The sequence below is a fragment of the Tachysurus fulvidraco genome, chromosome 25 (assembly GCF_022655615.1).
Source record: "Tachysurus fulvidraco isolate hzauxx_2018 chromosome 25, HZAU_PFXX_2.0, whole genome shotgun sequence".
Classification (NCBI taxonomy): Eukaryota; Metazoa; Chordata; class Actinopteri; order Siluriformes; family Bagridae; genus Tachysurus; species Tachysurus fulvidraco.
The window spans coordinates 10,811,273-10,836,054 of NC_062542.1; the positions used below are offsets into that span (position 1 = coordinate 10,811,273).

At 39.1% G+C, this 24,782-nt stretch overlaps 1 protein-coding gene across 1 annotated transcript in view; it reads right to left on the bottom strand.

Annotated features, from left to right (window-relative positions):
- Positions 1 to 24,782, bottom strand: part of ek1 (eph-like kinase 1) — a 76,747-nt gene that overhangs the window by 18,088 nt on the left and 33,877 nt on the right. Inside the window, exons 4-11 of the mRNA XM_027177112.2 lie at positions 19,712 to 19,867; positions 19,163 to 19,510; positions 16,691 to 16,803; positions 14,270 to 14,432; positions 11,626 to 11,734; positions 1,867 to 1,934; positions 1,218 to 1,343; positions 938 to 1,123 (exon numbers count right to left, since the gene is read on the bottom strand). Coding sequence (XP_027032913.2) covers positions 938 to 1,123; positions 1,218 to 1,343; positions 1,867 to 1,934; positions 11,626 to 11,734; positions 14,270 to 14,432; positions 16,691 to 16,803; positions 19,163 to 19,510; positions 19,712 to 19,867 — 1,269 coding nt within the window. The remainder of the gene's footprint in view (positions 1 to 937; positions 1,124 to 1,217; positions 1,344 to 1,866; positions 1,935 to 11,625; positions 11,735 to 14,269; positions 14,433 to 16,690; positions 16,804 to 19,162; positions 19,511 to 19,711; positions 19,868 to 24,782) is intronic.

A 24,782-nucleotide genomic window follows, 5' to 3' on the forward strand; every position in this document is an offset into this window, starting at 1 on the left:
TGTCACCTACGATATTTTAGATGTTTTGCTTTCGTGACATGGTTACAGTGAAATTCCGCTGTCTTAAGGCTGCGGACTTCTCATTAAGTAGGCCAGCGCTTTTCTGATACAGCAATGTTCATGGAATGCATATTCATACGCATGAAATATTCATGTTCCTTGCATGCTGCTCGTTGCTAAAGAGGAAAAGAGCAACACAAAGGAAACTCTGTGCACCTATGCATGCACTCTCCACATCTTACATCCATGCCCTAGTATAACAGGAGTTAAGCTTGGAAACATAATATATGGAAAATATAAAATACTGTATATATTTGTAATGACTGTATTAAGTAGCTAACGTTATAATTGTATATATTTAGTGCCCAAATTTGGTTTTAAACCAAAACTAGGTGTAGCCTAAACAAGCAGATTCTTTTTCCCCACTAATTTTATACACTTTATCAGCATGAGCTATGAATTCTCTGACCGTTCCTTGACTGTTCTATGACTACAGATGTGCTTTTTCAACTAGTGATTTCTTTTTATCCCGTTTGCATAATTATTATTTTTATTTGTACCTGCCTACAATGTTTCCTATAAATTTTGTTCACTTTAGTTTCCAAACAAAGTAGTAGCTTAAAATGTAAACAATTGTGATGCTAGGAAGTTACTATGATGTATGATGCACTGCATACATCTTTTTGGCTATGCGAGCTTCGAACCTGAACCCCTACTCGTGCGACTTTTTTCTAGTGTACCCTGTGATTCCAGTACCGGTGAACAACACTAGTTTCACCCAGAGGTCCTGTGAACCTTTGTGTGAAGCTAACTTAAATATGTGTGCATGTAATTTGTATTTGTTATGAGCATATTATTTTAAATAATGTGTATTCAAATGCATTTACGTTCCTACTGTGTAAGTGTATTGCTTGTGGAACATGGGATTGAAACTCACATCGGGTCACAACTCCTTCCAGTCTGATGATGTTCGGGTGGTCAAACTGGCCCATGATGCTTGCCTCACTGAGGAAATCCCGCCTCTGTTGCTCTGTGTAGCCTGCTTTAAGACTCTTGATGGCCACGTGGATCTCCCTTTTACTGGGCAGACGCAAACGACCGCTGCACACTTCCCCAAACTCGCCTGGATTAGAACACGGGGGCATACAGTATGGTTTGTTTTTCCATTCTTACTTCTTAGACTGTATAACTGTTTAAGTTCAATAGCTTAACATTACCGGCTCCGATCACTCGCTCTATACGGATGTTGGAGACGTCGATTTCTTTGGCAAAATCACGTACTGCCTGATTCGGGTCCTCGTACGTGTGAGGATGAATGTACGTTCTGCTTCCAGGAAGTGGGACTGAAAATCATGAGGAAAGGCAGCAAGGTTAGGATAATGACCATGTTTTGGTAGTCAGTTTGCTTCCTTCATTAGTATACCATCCATTTTCCTAAAAGAGCGACGCACCACATTTGCAACCTCATTAAGCATTGTCTTTGGCAGGCAGGAAAAGTGTCATTAGAGAAAACACACATTAGGAAACTGGAGTGATCAGTGGCATAATTTATCAGCAGACGCAACAGAGGGAGCCTCGGTACACCGAGCCTTCACTTACTGACAAATGCATGACTTGCTAAAGAAACATGCTCTCCCTCTGCCCACTAACTAAACAGCAGAGTCAAATTACAGAGTGTCTGTTCTAACTAGCTCCAGGCAACTCACTTATGCATTCTGTGGAATTTTGAATGTTATGCTGTAAGAAACTGCGAAATGCTAAAAGATATAAAGGTGAGCTCTGGTGATTAAAAACACTGTAGCTTCTTGCTCAGAGCTAAGAAGGTGTTTTGTGACAGTGTTTTTCACAGCTCAAAGTGTCTCTCACCACGGCTATGCTGGAACTGCATTTTCTCCTCCTCGGGGTCCTGTTTCGCTTTGATGTAGCCACAGTGCCTAGAAAAAAAGCAATATACGACACGGTATCATCCGTACAATACTGACTCTGTCTAGGACAACTTATAAGAGCCATATACATAATAACCAATGTGCAATATTATACAATGAGCTTCAGTAAGGTGCAGTCAGCCACAGATCTGCTATTTAAAGAGTCTGGCAACCTAATAGAGGTCTGATCCTAATTCTTATTACAACTAAAAATACATTGAAAGCTGGACATGTCCGATATTATCGTTCATCAAAGCCGCACAAAAGGTCATGAATTAAATAATACCTTCCTTAATGAATATGTGAAATCACAAGGGTTGAAGCGTGCAGGGCTTTTAACTGATAACATGTTCATTATTCTTTTAATCCTTTTCAAGACTCTCACTTGCTTGCTTTCTTTTCATTGCATATATTCAATAGAGCTCAGCAGCGAAGCTGGATTAAAGAGCCTGACAGAGCATAATAATTACATGGTAAAATGGGGACGGTCAGTGACTGGTCATCTTGAGGAAAGGAGGCCCATCTGGGCAACAGCAGATGAACTTCAGCACCGAGCTTCGGCCTTCTGTTAGGAACCAGCTGGAGAAAGGAAGCGCTCTAAAGCTACTCCCACAAGGGTACAGCTCAATACTCGCATAAAGCAGTCTGAAAATTTACTCTTGAACATTTATGCAAACAAGGGCCCACCACTGAACCACCGACATCTGATCACAAAACGTCTTTAGCAGGGCACAAGCTGGTTATCAGTGTTCTTTCCCAGAACGTATGGAACGCATCGATACGAATGGAGTGTTTTCTTTACATGCTGTAGATAAAGATCTTGCACCCGGGCCTCCATTTAAATAATGATCTGTGACATCTGTTAAAACTGTTAACACATACTTTTAACTACTCGAACCACCAGGATCTCTCGAAATTATTCTCATTAGTTTCACAGTGTTTACTGAAGGATTCACAGTAGGTAAAGAATTATATGCTTTAAGATTAATAGCTGAATAATATACAGGAAAGGTAACACTTTAGTGTAAGAAAGTTGAAATGTTTTGGAAACGAGTTTCAATATAATTCATTTTTCTCGATAATTATAAAGACACAAATGGAAAAAAATATATATATATATACAATGATATCTCATTGCTCTGATATCTTAACATACAGCGTATGTCTATTTGAGTTACATGTTATAATAAAGGATCATCTGTGAGCTCTAACATACTGTGTGTATTATCGCAATAAATTCAATTCTTTTATCCTTCTTTATACTATTTTCCTGTCTGCCAACATTTCCCAACAGTTTAGACAATAATGTTACTGATGCCAGACTGTTTAATTCAGCTTGATAAGTACAAATAGCAGATAAGAGATTAGTTTATTACTCAGTAAACTTCTTTTAGCAATCTGAGGGCAAAAACTGTATGTTTGATTATAAAATTAGTATAATGGGTAAATTATTAAGAAAAAGTAGTAGTTAGTTTGTGTTTTAGTTTATACATCATTTATGTTATTTTTTCCCACAACACTTAATGTGTAATCACCATATGCAGATGAGTAACGAGAAAATTAGCAGTTCGGAAAAAAATTTAAATCAGGGAGAAAAATTGTAGCTTAAATTGACACAACTTTGCTAAAATATCACTGAGGCCCATTGCACAAACACGAAGTATGTGTAAGTGCAAAGAGCGCTATAATGTAGTTTTTGTAGTTAATGTATTTTTACCGAATGATTCTTTCCAACAGATCGCAACCAAATTGATCAGAATTGAATCAAATATATCGGACAATTTCTAATATCTTTCACGTTTCTGCTAAAAGCGAATATGATAATTTGATTCCGTGTCACATCCAGCGCTAAGCAGTAAAAGAACCATTGATGACAGCTGATCAGTAAGCGTCTGTGCAGCAGTCCAACCTTAACATAAGAGCCTCAGGCAGGATGTCAGAGCTCTGGGGGTCAATTACATAATAAGAGACTGCTGGGATGGAAAGATCTACCATCCAACTCTCCCTCTAATCTGCGCTGTTGCATCTTGCTGCACAGCTGGGGCTTTTGGGGCCTGTTTCAGCACAAATGGGGGTTTAGGGATATGTGTATGTTTAGGTTCCCCTTCATTGCTTTTAATGAAGGGAGAAAGTCCCCAGAGAGACTCCACCTGTCCAGCAGGCAACCCAAACCATCCATGGCTGTGTCCTGGTGTGCATCTGTGCTCATCACACACATACACAAACACACACACACACACACACACACACACACACACACACACACACACACACACACACACACACACACACACACACACACACACACTCCATTGTAAGTGCCACGTGCAAAGCTAATAGATGGACATGCTTTTACATGGCTGTGGGATTTATGGATACAGTCAGGGGAGTGTGTGTGTGTGTGTGTGTGTGTGTGTGTGTGTGTGTGTGTGTGTGTGTGTGTGTGTGTGTGTGTGTGTGTGCATTGTGGGGGTTGGGGAGCAGAGTGTTTGATTGAAGCATGTGGTAATCAGGGAGAATAAATCGACCCTCCTACCAACCCAACAGACTCCCATCCTACCCTCACACCCCTGAGGTGCCACGAAAAATCCTCCCCTGCAGCTGCTATACCCCAGTCTCACACACTGATGAAACACTTCCCCCTGTCACTGCGGAAGCCCAAGAGGTTCTGTTCAGAGTTGTAAATACGCACGCCTTCTTCTGACAGATCACACTATTGGGGGAGGAAGGTGCAGATTTGAGTAACAGCTATACATTAATGACATATTTTTTAGGGAAAAAACAGACAATGGGTGTCTGAGTGCAATTAGCACGTTCCCTATTTCTCTAAAGAAATCACACCAAAAAAGGTTTGCTGACTTTTGACCCAGTTTCTTTCTCTTGTTCGAATTTCTTTTGTCTTTGCTTCTGTGTGTGTGTGTGTGTGTGTGTGTGTGTGTGTGTGTGTGTGTGTGTGTGTGTGTGTGTGTGTGTGTGTGTGTGTGTGTGTGTGTGTGTGCGCGTGAATGCCTTTATCTGCAGGTGACAGTTGGCGCAGACACAGAGGTATGGATGTGTTGACAGAGTTATTCTTCCTGTGTGTCATGTGTAAGTAAGTGTAGAACTAATAGAGAACAGGAAAGAGGGAAAAACATAAGAGAGGGATTCAAACCCACACTTTTCCAGTTTGGAAGAAAAAAGCAATTTATTGTGCAGGGGTCAAGTGTGAAGAGAAGACAGAGTCTAAATAACAGAGTCTAAATGCCATAAGAATAGAGTGTGACAAGACCAGGTACAATTCCTGAATTATTATTAGGAGAGTTTACTTAAAAAAAAAACAGTGATCAGGGAATCAATAGGAGGAAGGATCAGTAATGGCAGAGAACAGAAACTAAACCGATCTGCAGAAGCTGTGTATTGTGGTAGAACATCCAGCAGACTAAGATTAAGAGAATGAGATTTAATAAAGGAACTGACAGCAAATGATTTCTATATACAGATTAATGGAACGAATTATGGTGAACAAGAACAACGGTGTAATGAAACAGACAACACTGAAAGTGAATTCCTTTAAAATGCTCAGAAGGAACCATGACCTTGGTTATAGCAGCACAGCAGACATGAAGGCTGTGATTGGAGTTACAGTATGTTGGCCTTTAGTTGCATAATCACAATCATGTTATAAGAAATTTCAATTTTAAAGCCATATATAAGTGCATTAAACGCAGGCTCGTGCTTCTCGCCGTTTTTACAAAGAGGCATGTCAGTATAAAAATATACGATACACGCTCTTTTGACAATACAAGCTCTTCAGTGCTTTTGACTGGTGCTTGTGTACATATAATTCCATTAGACTACAGCAATTTGCCAATACCTATACTTATTTCATTAAAAAATGACATGTCATACTTTTAATTTAAGATTCTTATTACATTTAATACACTTAAACTACTGCCTGAGCTGCTAGAATAGAACTGCCAATCAGATTCAAGAATTCAACAGCAATGTGATCTAAATATGAAATAAATCACTTCCCTATATATATATATATATACACTTGTCAGAAAATCTGAGCAGGGAAATGATTTCTGCCAACTTGTTGCTCAGACTGAAAGAAGGAAATGAAGATATCTTTGGCACCACCTTCACACCCATAAACCCTGGATATGGCAGCAATGTATTCAAAAACACTAAGGTGAGTGATCAGGATGTACACATTCAAATAATTAGAATCCTTAAGAAATACAAGTGCTGAGTGGTGCAGGGATGTGGCCTTATCTACAGGAAGTCATTCAGAGCAGGGGACCGGACGGCCCTAAGTACAGAAAGGGCCAAACTGTCCCAAGCCATCAGAGAAGCAAAGCACGCACATGCCCAGAGAATCCACAGCCACTTCCTGGACAGTAGAAACACCCGGCGTATGTTTAAGGTGCAGAACATCATAGCGGCAAGGAAGACCATCACTCCCCCGACGATCAGGTACTCTGCCTGACCACGGCCGAGGTGAGGAGAACTCTTTGCAGACATCCACCAGTGTCCCTGTGCCAAAGAAGTCTACAGCGTCCTGTCTGAATGACTATCGTCCCGTCGCACTCAACACAAATCATGATGAAATGCATCAAGACCCAGCTACCACAATCAATGGACCTCTTGCAGTTTGCGTATCGTCCAAACCACTCCACAGATGATGCCATTGCCACAACCCTTCATTTGGCACTCCCCCACTTAGACAATAAAGATACATATGTACGAATGATGTTAACAGACTTCAGTTCATCATTCAGCACAATCATCCCTCACCACCTGATTAAGAAGTTGAGCCTGTTGAGCCTCTCTCTGGAACTGGATCCTGAACTCCTTGAATAAGAGACAACAATCAGTCCGGATCGGAAACAGCATCTTCAGCACCACCACATTGAGCACTGTAGCCCCTCAGGGCTGCGTGCTAAGCCCATTGCTGTTCAATTTGCTGACTCATGACTGTGAAGCGATGCACAGATCAAACCATATCATCAAGTTTGCAGATGACACGACAGTGGTGGGTCTCGTAAGTAAGAACAACGAATCAGCATACAGAGAGGAGGTGCAACAGCTAACTGCCTGGTGTAGAGCCAACAACCTGTCTCTAAATGTTGATAAAACAGAAGAGATGGTTGTTGACTTCAGGAGAGCACAGAGCGACCACTCTCCACTGAACATCAACGGATCCTTCATAGAGCTCATCAAGAGCATCACATTTCTTGGTGTTCAGCTGGTCACTCAACATCAGCTCCATCACCAAGAAAGCCCAGTAGCATCTCTACTTCCCAAAAAGGCTGAGGAAAGCACATCTCCCTGCCCCCAACCTGACTACATTTTACAGAGGGACCATTGAGTGCATCCTGAGCAGCTGCATCACTGTCTGGTTTGGGAATTGCATCGTCTCGGATCACAAGACCCTGCAGCGGAGAGTGAGGACAGCTGAGAAGATCATTGTGGTCTCTCTTCCCTCTATCATGGAAATTTACACCACACGCTCCATCGGCAAAGCCAACAGCATTGTGTATGACCCCACACACCCCTCACACACACTCTTTACCCTCCTGCCATCTGGAAAAAGGTACCAAAGCATTCAAGCCTCATGACAAGAGTGTGTAACAGTTTCATTCCACAAGCCATCAGACTCCTCAACAATTAAAGTGAATTGTACTGAGCACAACACACACACACACACACTCAACTGTATGGATTGCTCTGATCTGCACCAAATACAGACTGAACCAATATACATCCATGTCTACAGCACCACTATATCAAACTGTTTACATGAAGTTTTGCACACTGTTTCTGCTCTTTACACATGATGTCTTACTTACACGTTCAGTCAATTGCTGTTTCACACAACACATTACAATCCTTCATATAATTATATGAAGTGTTCATTCCTATTTTTGCGCATGTACTGTAGAATATACAGTATGTACTCTGGTTGGTGCTGCTGTTATGTATAGTCTCGTAGCTTTACGTCGCTCGGACTTTCTTACTAAGTCCTTAGCTCTGTGTTGTTCTGTGTAGCTCATAGATGCGTCCATGTAGAAACGTTGTCTCATTTCATTACGTACTGGGTCAGCTATATATGGTTGAAATGACAATAAAAGCTTCTTGACTTGACTTGACTGAAGTCCTGAATTACTAATACTTCATCCAGCAGAAAAAAAACAACTATGCTGTCAATCTGGACCACATTGGATTAAGAGGACATGAATTAAGATTAAATTCTAGTCATATCAGGGCTGTTTAATTTTGTGTGTATGTGTGAATGTGTGTGTGTGTGTGTGTGTGTGTGTGTGTGTGTGTGTGTGTGTGTGTGTGTGTGTGTGTGTGTGTGTGTGAGTGAGAGAGAGAGAGAGAGAGAGAGAGAGAGAGAGAGAGAGAGAGAGAGAGAGAGAGAGAGAGAGAATGGATCACCCACCATGGGTGCACCAAAGACGTTTCTCTCTTTTTTTTGCATATAAAATATTATATGCTGATAAAGTCTGCTTTTTGTGATGCACACTGGAGTCCCATTCTCTCTCAGTTCCTAGACTTCACTGATTCCATTTCCTATTACCCTGTTAATAATGCCACATATACAGTACTGTTATCTACTCATTCACCATTTATGACTTCACCTTGAGATCTTGCTTCCAATAAAGTGTGGTGCAATTGGATAAATTCTAATTCGGATTTTATAGGTCGCATACACAATCCTACACAGAACCACCTGAGGAAAATAAAGAGATAAAATGATATACGGTGATATAAATAAAAGATGAATCACACTCTGACACAATACGTAACATACTCATAAAGGCCTGAACGACATCTGAACATCCCACCAAACCCTGATTGCACTCTGTAGCCTAAAGCGGAAAAATATAAATAAAATGACAAAGGAGAAGTACTTGGTTTGAGTTGCCTTGCTGGAGCTGCATCCAGACTTTGGTCTGCATTTAGACTACACTGTAATTTGAAACTCATCACTAACAGGCAATTCACCATTTTGGAAAGCTGACAAAACTGACTTGGACATTGATTTGTACAGATGTTTTCTCAACAACATGGACATTTCCAGTGGGATAATCAAATACACCTTCAGGCAGTGGAGTGTGACTGTCATTTTCTAACCACTTTCCCAATCAGGAAGCAAGACACAGATGAGACAAGCTAGATGGTGATTAACAGGTTTGCAAATTGATCATTTTCAAAACAATTAATTTAGCATTCATAATTCATTCCGTATTTATTCACAGGAATTGAAAAGACTAATTCATATTACAGAACTACAAAATACTAATCATGTCAAACTAAAGAAAACAATTAAATCAGAATGGATGGGAATGACAAGGATTAACCTGTTAAACTGTGATAATTGCATTCGATAAAAACAGTCAGTCATCCTGCTGGAGTCCAAGAAATTATTCATTTTTCTACCACCAACAGGATCCTGATCCTGCTCTGTTTTCAGGACATGCAGGAAAAAAAATCCCTCGGCAACCTGGACTTTCAAATGGCACACGTCCATTAACCGATTGGGAAGCACCTGCTCAAATCGCAGCCATGTTTCCTGGAACATTCTGCAGAGATAACCAAACCAATCTCTGACTGGTGAAGTGTAACTGCCATTTTATAATTACATTGACAAAGAAAGCAGGAGGCAGAAGAGCAGAGCACGACAATGATCACATGGCACCTGGTAAAAGGCTGTAGCTAGTCAATCAGAAGGGAATTTTCTTCGTACTCGGCCAACAAAAGAAGACTAAGATAATCTCATTAACAAAAGCCCAAATGCAAAATTCTTTCAAAAAATTGGCTTGAAACTGTGTAGTAACAGCCTTTCACCTTGCTTTATGTTGTGCTACAGCAAGGTATGTTATAAATTTTGCTCTAATGTGGTCAAACATCTGACTGGTACATGTTTATATGGTAAAGTTTGTGCTTTGGATATGATTATTTAACCTTTATGGAAGGAGTCTCTGTTGTCAGTGTTAGGGTAGGACACCATGGACAGGGCGATCACACACACACGCGCACAAAACAAAAAACACACACACACTAAGACAAAGTCGGTTGTGCAGATAAAGAGAGCAAAGGAAGAAATTCAGCAAAAGATGACAGGTGTGTTTGAAGCATTTGGATAACGGAGCAGAAATCAGACAGATATTTTTCTTCTCTGAAACATTAACACAAATAATTGACTGTGATTGATACTGATTTGAACCCATATAAGGATTCTCAAACTTCTCAACAGGTACGATTTTACACACACACACACACACACACACACACACACACACACACACACACACACACACACACACACACACACACACCTTTTATACATGCATTCACACGCTACAGACAATTGATAAATACCATTTAGCGTCCTTGTTGCCGGTAACAGTTATTCCACTTGCCTCCATCACATCCCGGATTATTTTCCTTACATAACAGGTTTTGTGCTTAAAATGATTATTGTTATACTTTAATACGATTTCAGGGATACACAAGTAACTGAATTTCACCCGTCATTAAAACACGATCTACAATAGATTTGTGACTACCTGCTGCTTAAAATACACTATGTAAAGATATGCAAGGGAAGGATACCAAGAAATGTTTAGAGTAAATTATTCTGAAACCTAATAACCTGTATATAAAATCAAAATTTCCGTGTAATCCTAAAATTTTGGAACAGATGACCTGAAAGTGACAGTATCCGATATCTCAATAAATTTGAAAGGAGCTGAAAGAATTCTGGATGCTACATATCAAATATCCAGCTAAATCCAGACAGTACCATATAATTCTATGCCAAAGCAGTGAATGCAGTTAAAGTGTTTGGCTTTGCTTTCAAACACAGTACAGTGGCCTGTTCTTCACTCTAAAGCCTGTCACACTGGATTAGTGTCCCAGCCACAAAGTGCAACATTCTGCTCCAAGAGGACAAAATTCAAACCCTTTTGTTTATTGCTTCCATCGGGGTCTTTCCACAAACATCTGTACACACGTAGACACACACGGTATATTGTGATCCTAATACTGAGACTCTTTTTTTGCACAGATGATGAAATGAAGATGAAGACTTCAAGAGCAGGTCTGAAAGCCACATCATGGAAACAAAACAGACACTAAAATTGATAAGACTTCCTTTGATAGGGAAAAAATAAAGGTATGATGTCTTGATCTTTGATCGGCTGAAGAGACATCAAAAGCTGATGCTCCTATGTGTTATCTAAACAGTTTTCTCTTCGATCTGTCTGTTTCTTTCCCTCTGTCTGTTTCCTCTCTTCTGATCATATTGATTTATTTATATTCATTTAATGACCACTGTTATTGCCAGGGATGCAGCGACACTCTCTTGCTCTTTCATTTGGCTTCTCAAGTGCTTGCTTTCATCCCCAGGGACTGCTATCTGCAATCATTTGCCTTTCCAATTTTTAGTAGAGCACTTGCTTTTTCTCTCAGACCCTTTATATTCTGTAAAATCCAGCTTCTGCTAGTCTGTTTGCAAAATAATTTTCCACTAGGTATTACTGCAATCTGTATTTTTCCAAGTTGGCTTTCAGCTCTTTTTTAAACTTTGTGAGAGAATCTGCATAAGATTTTTTTTTTTACTGATAAGAAACCCCTAAATGAAAGACCAGACCTATCTTGCTAAATCTTTTTACACAAACACTGCTGAAAATCCAAATGTTCTTACCTGCCACTGACCACAAAGCAGGCCACAAGAAGGATGAGGAGTACTACACCAGCAGCAATGGACACAGCCAAGATGGTCTTCTGGTTCGGATCTCCAACTGCCAACATATCTGTCAGAGAAATAACAGCCACATCGGATAAAAGACACAGCTGATATTTTTAATAGTGTTGCTCTTACCTATTAAATCACAGCCAAGCTTACGTTTCAGGGCTGATTTTCATTTCTGACTGTGTATTCTTGAATATGCAATATTTACTTCATTATTATTATTATTATTATTATTATTATTATTATTATTATTATTATTATTATTATTATTATTATTATTATTATTATTACTATTATTTATTTTACTTTTCTGTGTGCAGCTAAGTAACTTTTAAAGGGATCATCATTTAAGATTATATAATGATTTTAGAATACTTAGGAAATGAATTTGCATATTATTGCCCATTAACCCACCTAGCTGTGCACATTAATCACCGCAAATTTGATTTCATTTAACAATACGGTATCCACCCTTGTTAGTCAGCTTAGAAAATTGTACTAGTTCCAACAGATGAAACCCTGAAACTGTTACTGCACTTATTATGGGCTGTCAGTCAGTTTATATGTTTCATGACAATGGATTTCATTTAAAAGCTTTGTATTGCTCTCAGTGGCTCTGAGTGACTGATATCACCCAAAGCATTAATCTTTTTTTTTTTTAATTAATTACTCATGGTTGAACTATGCATTTTATTAGGCATTAAATCATCCAAGTAAAAGGTTCTGATTCACTGCATGTGGTTCCACAGCATAATCTCTGTTCAGTACTTTAACTGAACCTCAGCAGTGATCCTCGAATTACAGACGAATACATTGAATATAAAAAGAGCTCCCCAGTTCAATCAGCACGATGTGCACCATGTGACAACACAGGAAATAGTTTAATGCACTTCACAAGGCATAAAAAACATGTTCTCCAAAATAGGTTGACAAAGAAGAAAAAAAAAGAAATTCAGCAAAAAATTATGGAGGCAAAACACAATTATCTGGCTTTCTGGAGAAAGAAAGTGTGGTGAGGAAATAAAAAATAAAACACAGGGTTTTGATTGACCTGAAAATGGAATAATACAAGTAATAAAATAAGCACAAAACTCCATCACTGATCATTTTCGTTATAAAAATATTCATTACCTGTTCATTGTCATTGCAGTAGTGCAACTCATTGAGTAAGGCTCTAGAATGTCAAATACTACATTATTCCATATTTGTATGAAATTGTGGTAGCTCACTGGTGAAGGTAATGAGCTGCAAGTTTTACAAGTTGAATTTGAATTTAAAATTACGGCACTGAGAACCGCTTACGCGAGGTCTTAAAGAACTGTTCAGCTCTGCGAGAGATTGTATACGGTCTGAATTACACCTTTCCTTAGATAAAAAAATTAAGCTAAATATTAATGTCAGTCAATAACATCGGCTTCAACTAAATAAAATCTCTTTCAAACATGGTGAAAAACGTTTTTGACTGTTCGGCTTAGCATGACAGAGCGCAGCATTAACATCCTACTATTTTATTTTCTTTAATTTTACAATTTTATGTGTGAATAATTACCCTCAGATAACCATTACTGTCCTACACTGGCACATAATATTTAGTCACTTATTATTATTATTATTATTATTATTATTATTATTATTATTATTATTATTATTATTATTATTAGTAGTAGTAGTAGTAGTAGTAGTAGTATTTATTTATTTATTTATTTATTTATTTATTTATTTATTTATTCATCCATCCATTCATTCATTCATTCATTCATTCATTCATTCATTCATTTATTTATTTATTTTATTCGCCTTTCCTTTCTATTTTGATACTTTGGCGATACTGTATGCTAACCGTCTTGAAAATAAAGTACTTTAGAATTTAAATAGAAAATTGTACGTAGTTTAGAAAGCAACTGTTGTTGCTGTTGTTTAGTTACATGAGACATGTCTACTCAGAACCCTGATCATGCATGTCAAGGAGGCTGAAAAAAATACGCTATAAAACTTCAAACACTTCAGAAAAAAAGACCGAACAGCACTGTGTGTGTGTGTGTGTGTGTGTGTGTGTGTGTGTGTGTGTGTGTGTGTGTGTGTGTGTGTGTGTGTGTGTGTGTGTGTGTGTGTGTGTGTGTGTGTGTGTGTGTGCCTCTGGGGACTAAGATTTGGTGACAAGATATCATCAGTTCATAAATATTTTACAATTGTCTGAGATTAACTGTCTCAAGCATTGTGTCATTTTCACTGAAGCAAAATAAAACAGGTCAAGAGTGAACTGTGCCTGGCCTTGTTCCTCGAGGAACTAGGGGAGCTGGAAATCTTTAGAGAAATGATGTGAAAAGCTGTAGTCTATCAATCATTGTTAGCTCTCTCAGTGGTTTTTAATGATATCTTTGCCCTAGCTCTGTATGCTGTCACAGATAAGAGGAAAAACAGAAGGAAAAACAATTACGGCACAGAGAAGATGGAGTGAAAACACAGACAGCATGAAGACCATGAACTTCTTAACATCTACTGAACTGAGAGACAGTATGAAATGATATTCTATCTAGATAAAAAGGAATAATTAAATAAAATATTGTGGCACGTGTAGATTTTAACTAACACTCACCTTCGTGCCTCGTCTCCAGCTCGATCTCTCCGCCGTAGTTGCCGTAGCCTCCGTCAGTGTGAGCACGAACCCTGAACACATACGTGGTACCTGGTTTCAAGCCCTCCACTGTCATGATGTTAGATTTGGTCTTCAATACTGTGTAGTTCTGGTCTCGCTGATTCTAAATAAAAAAAAAACATAACCACGATACAGTGATTTTTTTTTCTCAATCAATCAAATCTTGACAACCAAAAGTCACTAACATATGGTGTGGCATTCTGTACTCTTTTACTGGTTCCACATATTTTTACAACTATATGTTGTACCTGAAGTTCAAGCCCTGAATAGTTCAACACAGACCAGACAAATCCAAAGTAAAAGCAAAATGATCTGGTCTGATGCTAAATTTTGTTTACAGTCTTTAACATCAACTCCAAAGTTTTGGGGCTGTCTCTTGGTTCTCAGAGAATCGGTGAATCAATCATTCGACTCTTTGTGATCAGATACGATGTTACCTGAAAGCAGAACGGTGAGATGATGACTTATCACACAAGATTTTTTTTTGGAGGATAGGAGAGTGTGGAAAAGCATGCTAAACAGAAAAAAGGATTAAAAACAGTAAAATGTGCAAACTCTGTCATAGGTAATTATTATGATAAAAATGTTTATTACATATTCATTGTCATTATGCATCTGCAGTAGTAAAGTAATTGTAACCAAGGTTATAAACTTAAATTGTTCAGCTCTGTACTTTGATTGTAATTGGTCTGGATATATACAGTACTTGATACTTCTTCCCTTGGATAAAAATTAAATGAATGAATGCATGAATGAATGCATGAATAAATGAATGAATTAATAAATAAATAAATAAATACATACATACATACATACATACATGCATACATACATACATACAAAGCTTTGGTGCTGACTCAGTTTTTAAAGATTCAGTGAATCGACTCCTTTCTGGATCAGTTATGATATGATGACACCATGATGACTTATCACAAAAGTTATATTAATCATTATCTAGGCTAAGAAAATTATGTAGACTTTATCAATGCTGCATGGTCAAAAATCATTTTATTACTTGCAAGCTACAGCGATTGATTCAAACATTTCCATGACTTGCTGCCAAACCTTGCATACTGCACATGAATCAGGACATTGTGTCTACTGACTATTTGACCATTGTTTAAAACATATACAAACAGATGCAAAAAAAAAAACATATAACATTCCACTTTTCCTGTGTGCGATAGCTTGCACTGAAACAATTAGACATCACTGATCCCAGGAAACGTATCTAGACAGCTGTTTTATCCTCCTGTTTTCTTTTCCTGGAGTTTAACCGCTGCCAATGTCTGCATTATTATTTTATAGACCGATATTCATTAATCTTCTTTCATGAGCTCTTACCAGAGGCATGTGGCACCTTTTTCAGGCAGGAGACTCTCAGTGGTTACTCTCTGAGGCTATCAAGCCAAAACAGTGATAAATGGGTGAGTTTGATAAGCCATGGCTCAAGCCAGGTAGACCGTGTGGCCAACATCAAACAAAGCAGGCAAACCCAGCCAAGTCTGCTCATCTGTCATCTTGTTCTCAAAGCTATGTAACACATAATCATTTGCATGTATCAAAAACATCAGTGATCTCCATAGTACACGCATAGAGTTATGGGATGACCTGCTTGTCCACTTCCAGGATAAATGAAGCGACATGTGATGACATGTCAGATGATACACTGCACATTATCACGGGCACTCAAATTCAAAACATTAGGAATTAGTGATCTTTCAGATCCTATATGCAGTTCTAAAGCCGTATGAACGTTTAAACGATGTCTAGGAAATGGCGAGTCAACCATCAGAGCAATAGGAACATACTTATGAATGTAAGCTTCTGCCAGCATTGTATGAAACATTTAAGCGTTTATCTCTGTTTGAATTCATTTGAAATGCTGGCATGCAGTTGACAATAAAAATGTCAAAGGCACTGCATGGTTTTGAAACAAACCTAAAGTTACCTGTGCAGTATCATAGAGATGACAAAACCACATATGTTAATGCAATATGGCCTTATTGTAAACTCATATTTTAGATGTTTTTTTAAGAGGTTAGAGATTCATTTAAGGACCAGAAGCTTCCCTCAGACCAGAATCATTAACATCATTCATTTCCATAAATCACTCAGTGCAAATGTCACCAAATGTGTGACAAGATGTGTTCGGGGTCACGCAGCATGCATTCAGCATCCTGGAATGTTAATTAGAGGCAGTGAATCTATGAGTGCTGACATCGGCATTGGCTCCCCAGGGTGTGATAAAGTGCAATGGCTCAACAGTTACCATATGTCCAATCAGACCAGGTTTGGATACAGCCGGAAAGGTGAGCATAAAGATTTGGGCGCTTGGCTTAGTTTAGAGTAGAGACTAACCTTCTCATAATAGGTGACCTCGTACTCCACCACAGCGCCGTCAGACGTTTCCGGACCCTGCCAGGCCAGGGTGATGCTGTCCCGGCTCCTCCTTTCCTTAACAATCACACTCACTGAGCGAGACAGAGAGAAATACAGAGAGGAACATAACCATGAGAGGGAGGCTTTGTAAGATAGATTCAGATTGATCACCATCATAAAGAAAGAGGATTAATTGTGCTTCTAATTAAAGTGCATGAAAGACTTTGGGAGGGAGAGAGGGCGGGATGGAGAGTGGTTTGAAAGGTAATAAATTATGCAGTGTGTGTAGTAAGTAACGTCGCAAGAACGTTAATGCTCCGAACAGCACGCACAACATCAGAGAATGTTCAGCAGCCCTCACGATATCATGGAAACGTACTGTATGCGTTCTATCGAAGCCCATAAAGAGAGGACAGAAGAAGCCGAAAGTGAGAATACCTGAGACAGAAAGAGTGGAGTAAATCGAGAAGTGAGTGAAGAAGACAGTGAGAGAAAGGCAGAGTGAGAAAAAAAAAGTAAGAGAAAGACAGAGCCAGGAAATGAGGGGGAAGGAGAGAGGCAGCGAGACAAGGGGGTAGTTACTAATGAAAGTGTCAGAGCGTGAGGACTGGAACAAACGAGGAACGCCTGTTTTGGACCTGGACTATGAGTGATGGACACAGAATGAGTCACAGAAGCAAGAGAGAGATGAAGAAAAAGAAGAATGGAAGAAAGAACATATCTTGATGCTTCAGCCTTATTACTCTCTAGATTACCGGACACGAGAAGAGATTTGAAAATTGAAACCTTTTTGATATCAAAACAAAGTCCAGTCGCTGAAGGTTATCATGTGGCAAGTCACTGCACGTGTCAGCGATATCAGGATTCATCAAAATCCACGTGCATGTAAACGCCTTAAATAGACATGTTAATGGAAATGCTTAAACAACTTCCGAAGGTCTGAGATGCATTTACATCCATTTCAGCAAGGCACACTTTACACATCACATCTCACACTGACACAAGCACTGACTCAGATACAAGACAGAAAATAACTTGCCACACAAAAAAAAATCATTTCATGAACGAACACATTACAGATACGATTTAATAAAGTCCACGATAACAGGCCCTTAATGACTGAAACAACATTTGTCAATCTAAAAAAAATGACGATTCCAAGAATACCACCAAAGTTCACATTTACAAGTGTGACAATACTAATTATGGTGTGTGCGCTATCAATTTAGCAGATAATAACTTTCTAAATGTCGGTGGCTTATTATTCACAGGACACCAGGTACTTTTAATGACTGGAAAGTTCAGGATACAGAGGAAAACTGAAAAATCACATTTACATTGAAAAACATACACAGATACATGTAAATGCTCTTATTTGAATTAAAATGGCATATACTGAAAACAAACACGTAGTTCACTACTCAGCACATACTTACTCTTCTCTTGAAGCGGTCTTGTAAATATTTTATCGGTACATAGTGGCTTCCTGCCATCACTTATTCCTCCCTCGGTCCCTGCCTCATTGCTATGGAAACGCTATTGTCGGCTCTTAGCGTGAGGTGCTTGATTTGAGTGTCCTGGTCGGATATGCTCTCAAAGCCCTCATCATTCTCTGCTCTCTCTCTCTCTCTCTCTGTCTGTCTCTCTCTCTGTTTCTCTCTGCCTTTTCCTCCCTCATGGTCTCTCTTATTGTGTCTATCCCTTCTTTTCTCTCCCAATGTTCGCCTCTTGCTCTCACTCTATATTTGGCATTCACTTATTCTCTTTCTCTCCAACTAACCCTCTCCTTCTCTTTGTGTATTTTTCTGTGAGGCCAAGGGGGGAAGTAACACATCCTAACATGCCTGTGGGAATAGGTTGTATGGTCATGTGAGAGCTACACACATTACGATGGCCCTTTTAAACAGAGCAGAATTCAGGTCTGAGGAGAGGGCAGAAAAGGAGGATTAGCCATAAATTAGATTTTCCTGAAGAGTGGCACTGCAGTGAGAAACAAGGTGTGAAAAATCTTGTCTCACATCACTACAACTAACTGAAATATATAGTACCTACTCTCCCACACTGACACACACACACACACACACACACACACACACACACACACACACACACACACACACACACACACACTATGTGTTACTCATCTTGACAGAGCAGAGACATACAGTACAGTATTTTCTCTGTTAATCCTTATATTCTGTTCAGTACTCAGTCACAGATGTTTTAACCTTCTGGATTTTGCAGCAGTACTTTAGAATAGCAATACCCTGGTTATTAAAAATAATAACATTACTCAGATTACAAAGAGAAACAGTAACCAAAACTCCCCATTTGCCCCATCACCCTCCTGATGGTGGCAGGTGTGTGTAAATAAAAGATGAAGGAAATATTTTTACTTATAATTTTGAACTTATTACAGACTTTATGTATGTGTGTGTGTGTGTGGCTGACCTGTCTGGCTGGTGGTGATGTTGATGTTCACAATGTGTCGAGGGCTTGGGCTGAGATCTGAGACTCCATTCACAGCCTCGATGCTGAACGTGTAGTTGGTTCGAGGCTGGAGCTCGCTGACCTGAACTCTGGGGTGAGCCAGGCCAAATTGGCGTGGGCTGAAGTGAGCACTGCTGCCACAGGGCACGCACTTCTCAACCATCTCACCAACAGAGACTGAGCACTTTTTGCAATGAACACTGTAGGTTACATCCCCTCTGCCCCCAGTGTCCCGAGGCGGGCTCCACTCCAGAGTCACTGCTGTCTCGTTCACTGTGGAAATGGGGTTACCTGGTGCTGATGGAGGCCCTGAAACATTATTATTATTATTATTATTATCATTATTCATTCATTCATAAATTTTCTACCACTTATCCGAACTTCTCGGGTCTTCTTCTTCTTCTTCTTCTTCTTATTATTATTATTATACATTATTTATACTTTAGTAACACATTAAGAAAATTCCAGCATGAAAAACATACTTTAATTTTTAATGATGAAATAACTTACTTGTGCAGGCCATGGAGCGGGGGTCAGTTTCGGCTCTGTAGTAGCCCCTTTCACATATGCACTCGGAGGCTTTGTCCTGATGAGAGTAGCTATGTGGTGGACACTTCATGCAGTAGGCGTCCATGGCTGAGGCTTTGTAAAAGCCAGGCCTACAGGCTGCAAGTCAGACGAAACAGCAACAGGGGTCATCCAGTAGAAATGAGTGACGTTTACACAAACGATAGCTATACACATTGAAAAACAAGTGTTGCAAACAGATCTGCTGCTAATGGACTGAACAAAAAAAAATGTCTTATCCAGTCTTAAATCACAGAGCAATACAGAAACAGTACATCCTTTAACGGTGAAGTTCAGCCAACACACAAGACGTACCAAAAGAGCACCTGTGTTTATGTAAAAGATTCTTGGGTTGTGTGTCCCTGGTGATTGTTTCTTGTGTGTGTCCGAGTGTGTGTGTTTGTGTCTGAGTGTGTGTCTGAGTGTGTGTGTGTGTGTGTGTGTGTGTGTGTGTGTGTGTGTGTGTGTGTGTGTGTGTGTGTGTGTGTGTGTGTGTGTGTGTGTTTGTGTGTGTGTATGTGCATTAGAGTGCCCCTCAGGGACAGTGTACCAGGCTCCATATTGCCAGAGCACTAAAAGCAACCTTTTTATTTTTGCAAACACATCTCAAACACGTCACATCTCATCAGACACAGCAGTAAGCCTCTGCCAGATTTCCCAAATAGTGAAAGAGAGTCGTGCTTGTACAGCAGATCCCACATGGGTCATATTGTCTCTGCAGGATTTTTCAAATAAACAGGGGGTGCGACGAACTTATTTAAATGCACGCCGGTCCTCACATCCGCTCTTACGTTGAGAACGTCAGTGCCAAATTATATCCAACGACAAACCTGTTAGTTAAAATGAGAAAATGATTCGATTGAGAAAATGATTCGACTCATAGATTCATTATTGAGAAAATGATTCGACTCATAGATTCATATCTTTACTGGTTATTACATTACACATTGCATATTATTGCAACAAATCAGTGTCATGTAGAACAACTGAAATACTTTTACACTCTGGTGCACAATTTTTTTTTTCTCAATTTGCCCAGTTGCTGACATCCACACAATTAACTGCAACTACCGCAAGACCCCAACCCCAGATCAGCAACTTATCACTGCACATGCACGTGTATCACAACCTCCCCCCAAGCTCACATCAGCAACTTATCACTGCACATGCACGTGTGGGAACAGTGAAGCATCAAAATTTATGTAGATGTCCTGTGTTTGAAATCATTGGCTATAAATTTCCTTGTGTGAAAGGAGGGGGAAAAAACAGTTGTGGTGAAAGGCACTACACATCCTGCATGAGCTTGATAATGGAAAATGGGGCTGCTATAAAAGCACTGATAAAAGCATACACACATTATTTGAAGTAAAGTTTAAAAAAAAAATCCCTAATTTCTCTTTCATAATAATATTAGAATGGATTTTTTATTACATATAAACAAAAGGCTGGAAGTAAATAAACAGTTATTATGTGGAACAGCTACTTTTGTAAAATAACCAATTTGTAGTCTTTGTTAGAGATCCATCCAGCTGAAAGCAGCCAGTTTGTTACCTGATGATCTGCTTAAAGGAAAACCTCATCTAAGACTTGCACATTGAATCTTGTGACATCTAATCAATAATACCATGCAAATTTCTTTCTATAATGAAATTTTGATTCCATTCATATCTTTCAGTTTCCTCCATATTTGGTCTATTATACTTTGGTTAAAGACTGATGAAGCAGTGCATTAGACCTTTATTCTGTACGCCTCTCTCTATTTCTGTTTTTGCTCTGCAAGTGGAGCCATTTTTTATCGTCACCTGGTAAGGCCATTATCCACTTCACAATCCCCCTTTCCCGTTTAATCCTTGCAATATTTTCTACCATATTTATACTAGTTATCTGCCATTCTGACCACATATCAGAAGAAACATCGAATGATCGCTAGCCTCGCTAAAACATTACTATTCTAACCAGAATTTTCCTGATAAACATTCTGCAGTTTCTCTTTGTTAATTCTAGGCTATGTTTGTGAAGATTTCATTCTAATTATTAGCTTTAAAACAACAACTTTGCAAACGACATCGACGGACTTGCCTTTTCCACCAGCAACCTTCCAAAATTGGCCCAATTTGACATAAAATCAAAAGAGTCTGCTGTCCTTGTTGCTCCTGCTACAACATGCTTTTCTAAGGTCAACACACCACCACAACCGAGACCACGGTTATTAAATAAAAGACTGATTATTTTCTGGTGTAAAATTACACAGCTTGTAATTCTCTGTTTTTTTCCATCGTTCAAAGTAATCTAAACATCACCAACCACATAGTCACCCATTAGTCATTCAATCCTTTAATTTATTTTAAAAATTGCTGCTACTCTTTCTTTATAGATTCAACACACAGACTCACACACACACACACACACACACACACACACACACACACACACACACACACACACACACACACACACACACACACACACACACACACAAACTATTCCTCAGACTATAGCATAGCTTTGCAGATTTGTGCTTACTGTAAGCATAAATCTGTGGTCCAGGGATGTGGACACTCAGTGACCTAAATACAAGGTTTCCCAAGTCTCCATCCACAGGGGAAATTAAAACTTCCAACATTTTCCATTCTTAGCTTATTTTCTTGCCAGGTAGCCTTTAAGAATGCCTTTGACAAAAGAAGAAAGTACTGAAATCATTTTCATGGCTGGAATCGAGAAGCTGTCGCAATCTTGTGACGGACTTTCACAGGAAACACGGCGAGCACATCACACACCGCACTGTGTGCCAAACTGAGAGCCAAAGTTGGGAGACATGAGTGTGTTGGGAGACATCATTTACAGGAGGTTCATTTTCCCTATGTGTTGAGACTTTTGGAACACCTTGTATTTTAGAACCAGCACCTAGCTAGGCTAAGACCTATCTGTATAGCTATAGCTATAGTATATATTTAAAAAAAACAACAGTATTTCAAATGCTAACAGGTCCACGGTGTAGTAGGCTTACAGCATTATTCTACCCAGCAGCACTGGATTTGTAACTTACGGTCAAAGCACGTAGTAAATGGTGAGAAGAGTGATTGGGGTAGAACGAAAGCCAGACTTTCCTAGCTGTGTTTATTGTGGATTTGCAAGTCCTCACTTCTCCCTGGCAAATGTTACACAATTAAGAAAGCATGGTCTCTCTTATAGAACCCCTTCAGAGCTTGCCAAGCCCATCACCTCAATAACAATACCAGCTCTGTGCCTGCCTATGGGTCGCTAAGTGTGGGGGATAAAAAGAAAGAAACTCAAACAGTGGTCCTGGGGAATCAATTTGACGCTGAACTGAGTTTGACAGCAGGTCTGTGAAAAGAGAACGTTTTAAAAAAGAAAAGGCTGTGACAGTTTTCTCTAGAAAGAGGTTAAAAGCAAAACTAAACTGAAAACATCAAACCACTTAACTTCCTCTATTTTAAAGTAATTGGTTGCCAGTTCAGGATTCTCAGAGAGATTGGTAATAATGTCCTATCGACAAAATTCAACCATTCCAGAGCCAGAAGTCAACACAAACTAAGGCTGCATGACAATCTGAAATGATAAGCAGGAGAATGATTTAGTCATTATTGAAATCACAGTTAATTATAATCAGGTTATCAAAAACTAATTATCACGATGCTTTTCTTGTGCGTTGTTCATGTGCATTAATGAAGAACATAAAGAAGAAGATGAGTAAAACTAGATAGATAGATAGATAGATAGATAGATAGATAGATAGATAGATAGATAGATAGATAGATAGATAGATAGATAGATAGATAGATAGATAGATAGATAGATAGATAGACAAGCTGCTGTAGTATACAGTACATCTAGCCAGACATGTAATGTAACTAGGGTATATTACAAAACCTATGTATTAATGCTGCTAGAATATATTGACCTTAAACCTCTAACATCCAAATCAATACTGAAATCAAATGGCTGCAGAAAGTTCTCTACAGCTAAAGTATGATGTCACAGAGTCTTTATTCAAACCAACGTTTCCAATCATGTCCACTCCTCAGTAAAATCACAGGGTTAAACCAAGAGTTTTGAACAAACCAGTGAGGCCAAAAACAGGAACCAATTTCAGATAGCTCAAGCCTAACTACTTATCAAATATTTAGATGCATGTAATTTCTGCTTCTTCACACAAGGCACACGAGGTAATCAATACCTTCTGCCTTTAAATCCTAGGGCCAATGAAAAATGCAAGATTGACTTGGAAATGGAAAGACTAAGAAACAGTTTATGACTGAGGGGAATGAAGAGAGAAAATGAAAAGGGTGGATAAAGAGAGAGAGAGAGAGAGAGAGAGAGAGAGAGAGAGAGAGAGAGAGAGAGAGAGAGAGAGTATTGTCTGTTCTAGTGGTAAGGCTGAAAGGCTGTTGGTGTGCTGCTACTTTAATTCTCATTCAATCTGTGGCCTCTCGTCCATAATAAATGAAGCTGATCAATAGGCATCAGTCTGCCATCTTGAAAGTCAGCTCAGGATCTGTCCATCACAGGCTAGATAACAATCCAAGCTTTTACAACACATCTGCTAGCAGACGTTATTTTGTACAATAAGAACCAAAACTAATTCCATAGTGTTTAAGAGAGGATTAAGAGGGTCTCTAGGCATTTGAGGTCATGTCATGTTATCTATTGTGCTCATTTACTGATGAAATAAAAAAACAGCATTCCTCTTAGGTCAGAAACATTTTAAACCCCAGAGAGGAGGTCTAAGGTTCAGGGAGGAGGTAGGTTCAACGTACTCTAGACCATGGGGTAATAAAGGGGTTTCAGACTAAGAGAACAAAAGAACAGATGTCAATTAAGCTAATAAAATAAACTGTGATTTTTCCTTGAACTGCTAATTCCAATGAAACTGAGTGTATAGTTTTTCTCCCAGTCACCCATCCATCTGATAACAATGCTAACAAGCTAACAAAGCTAAAGAGCTAAAAATGGTATCTCTGTGATTATGGGTTATTAGGCTCATGAGTTCAAG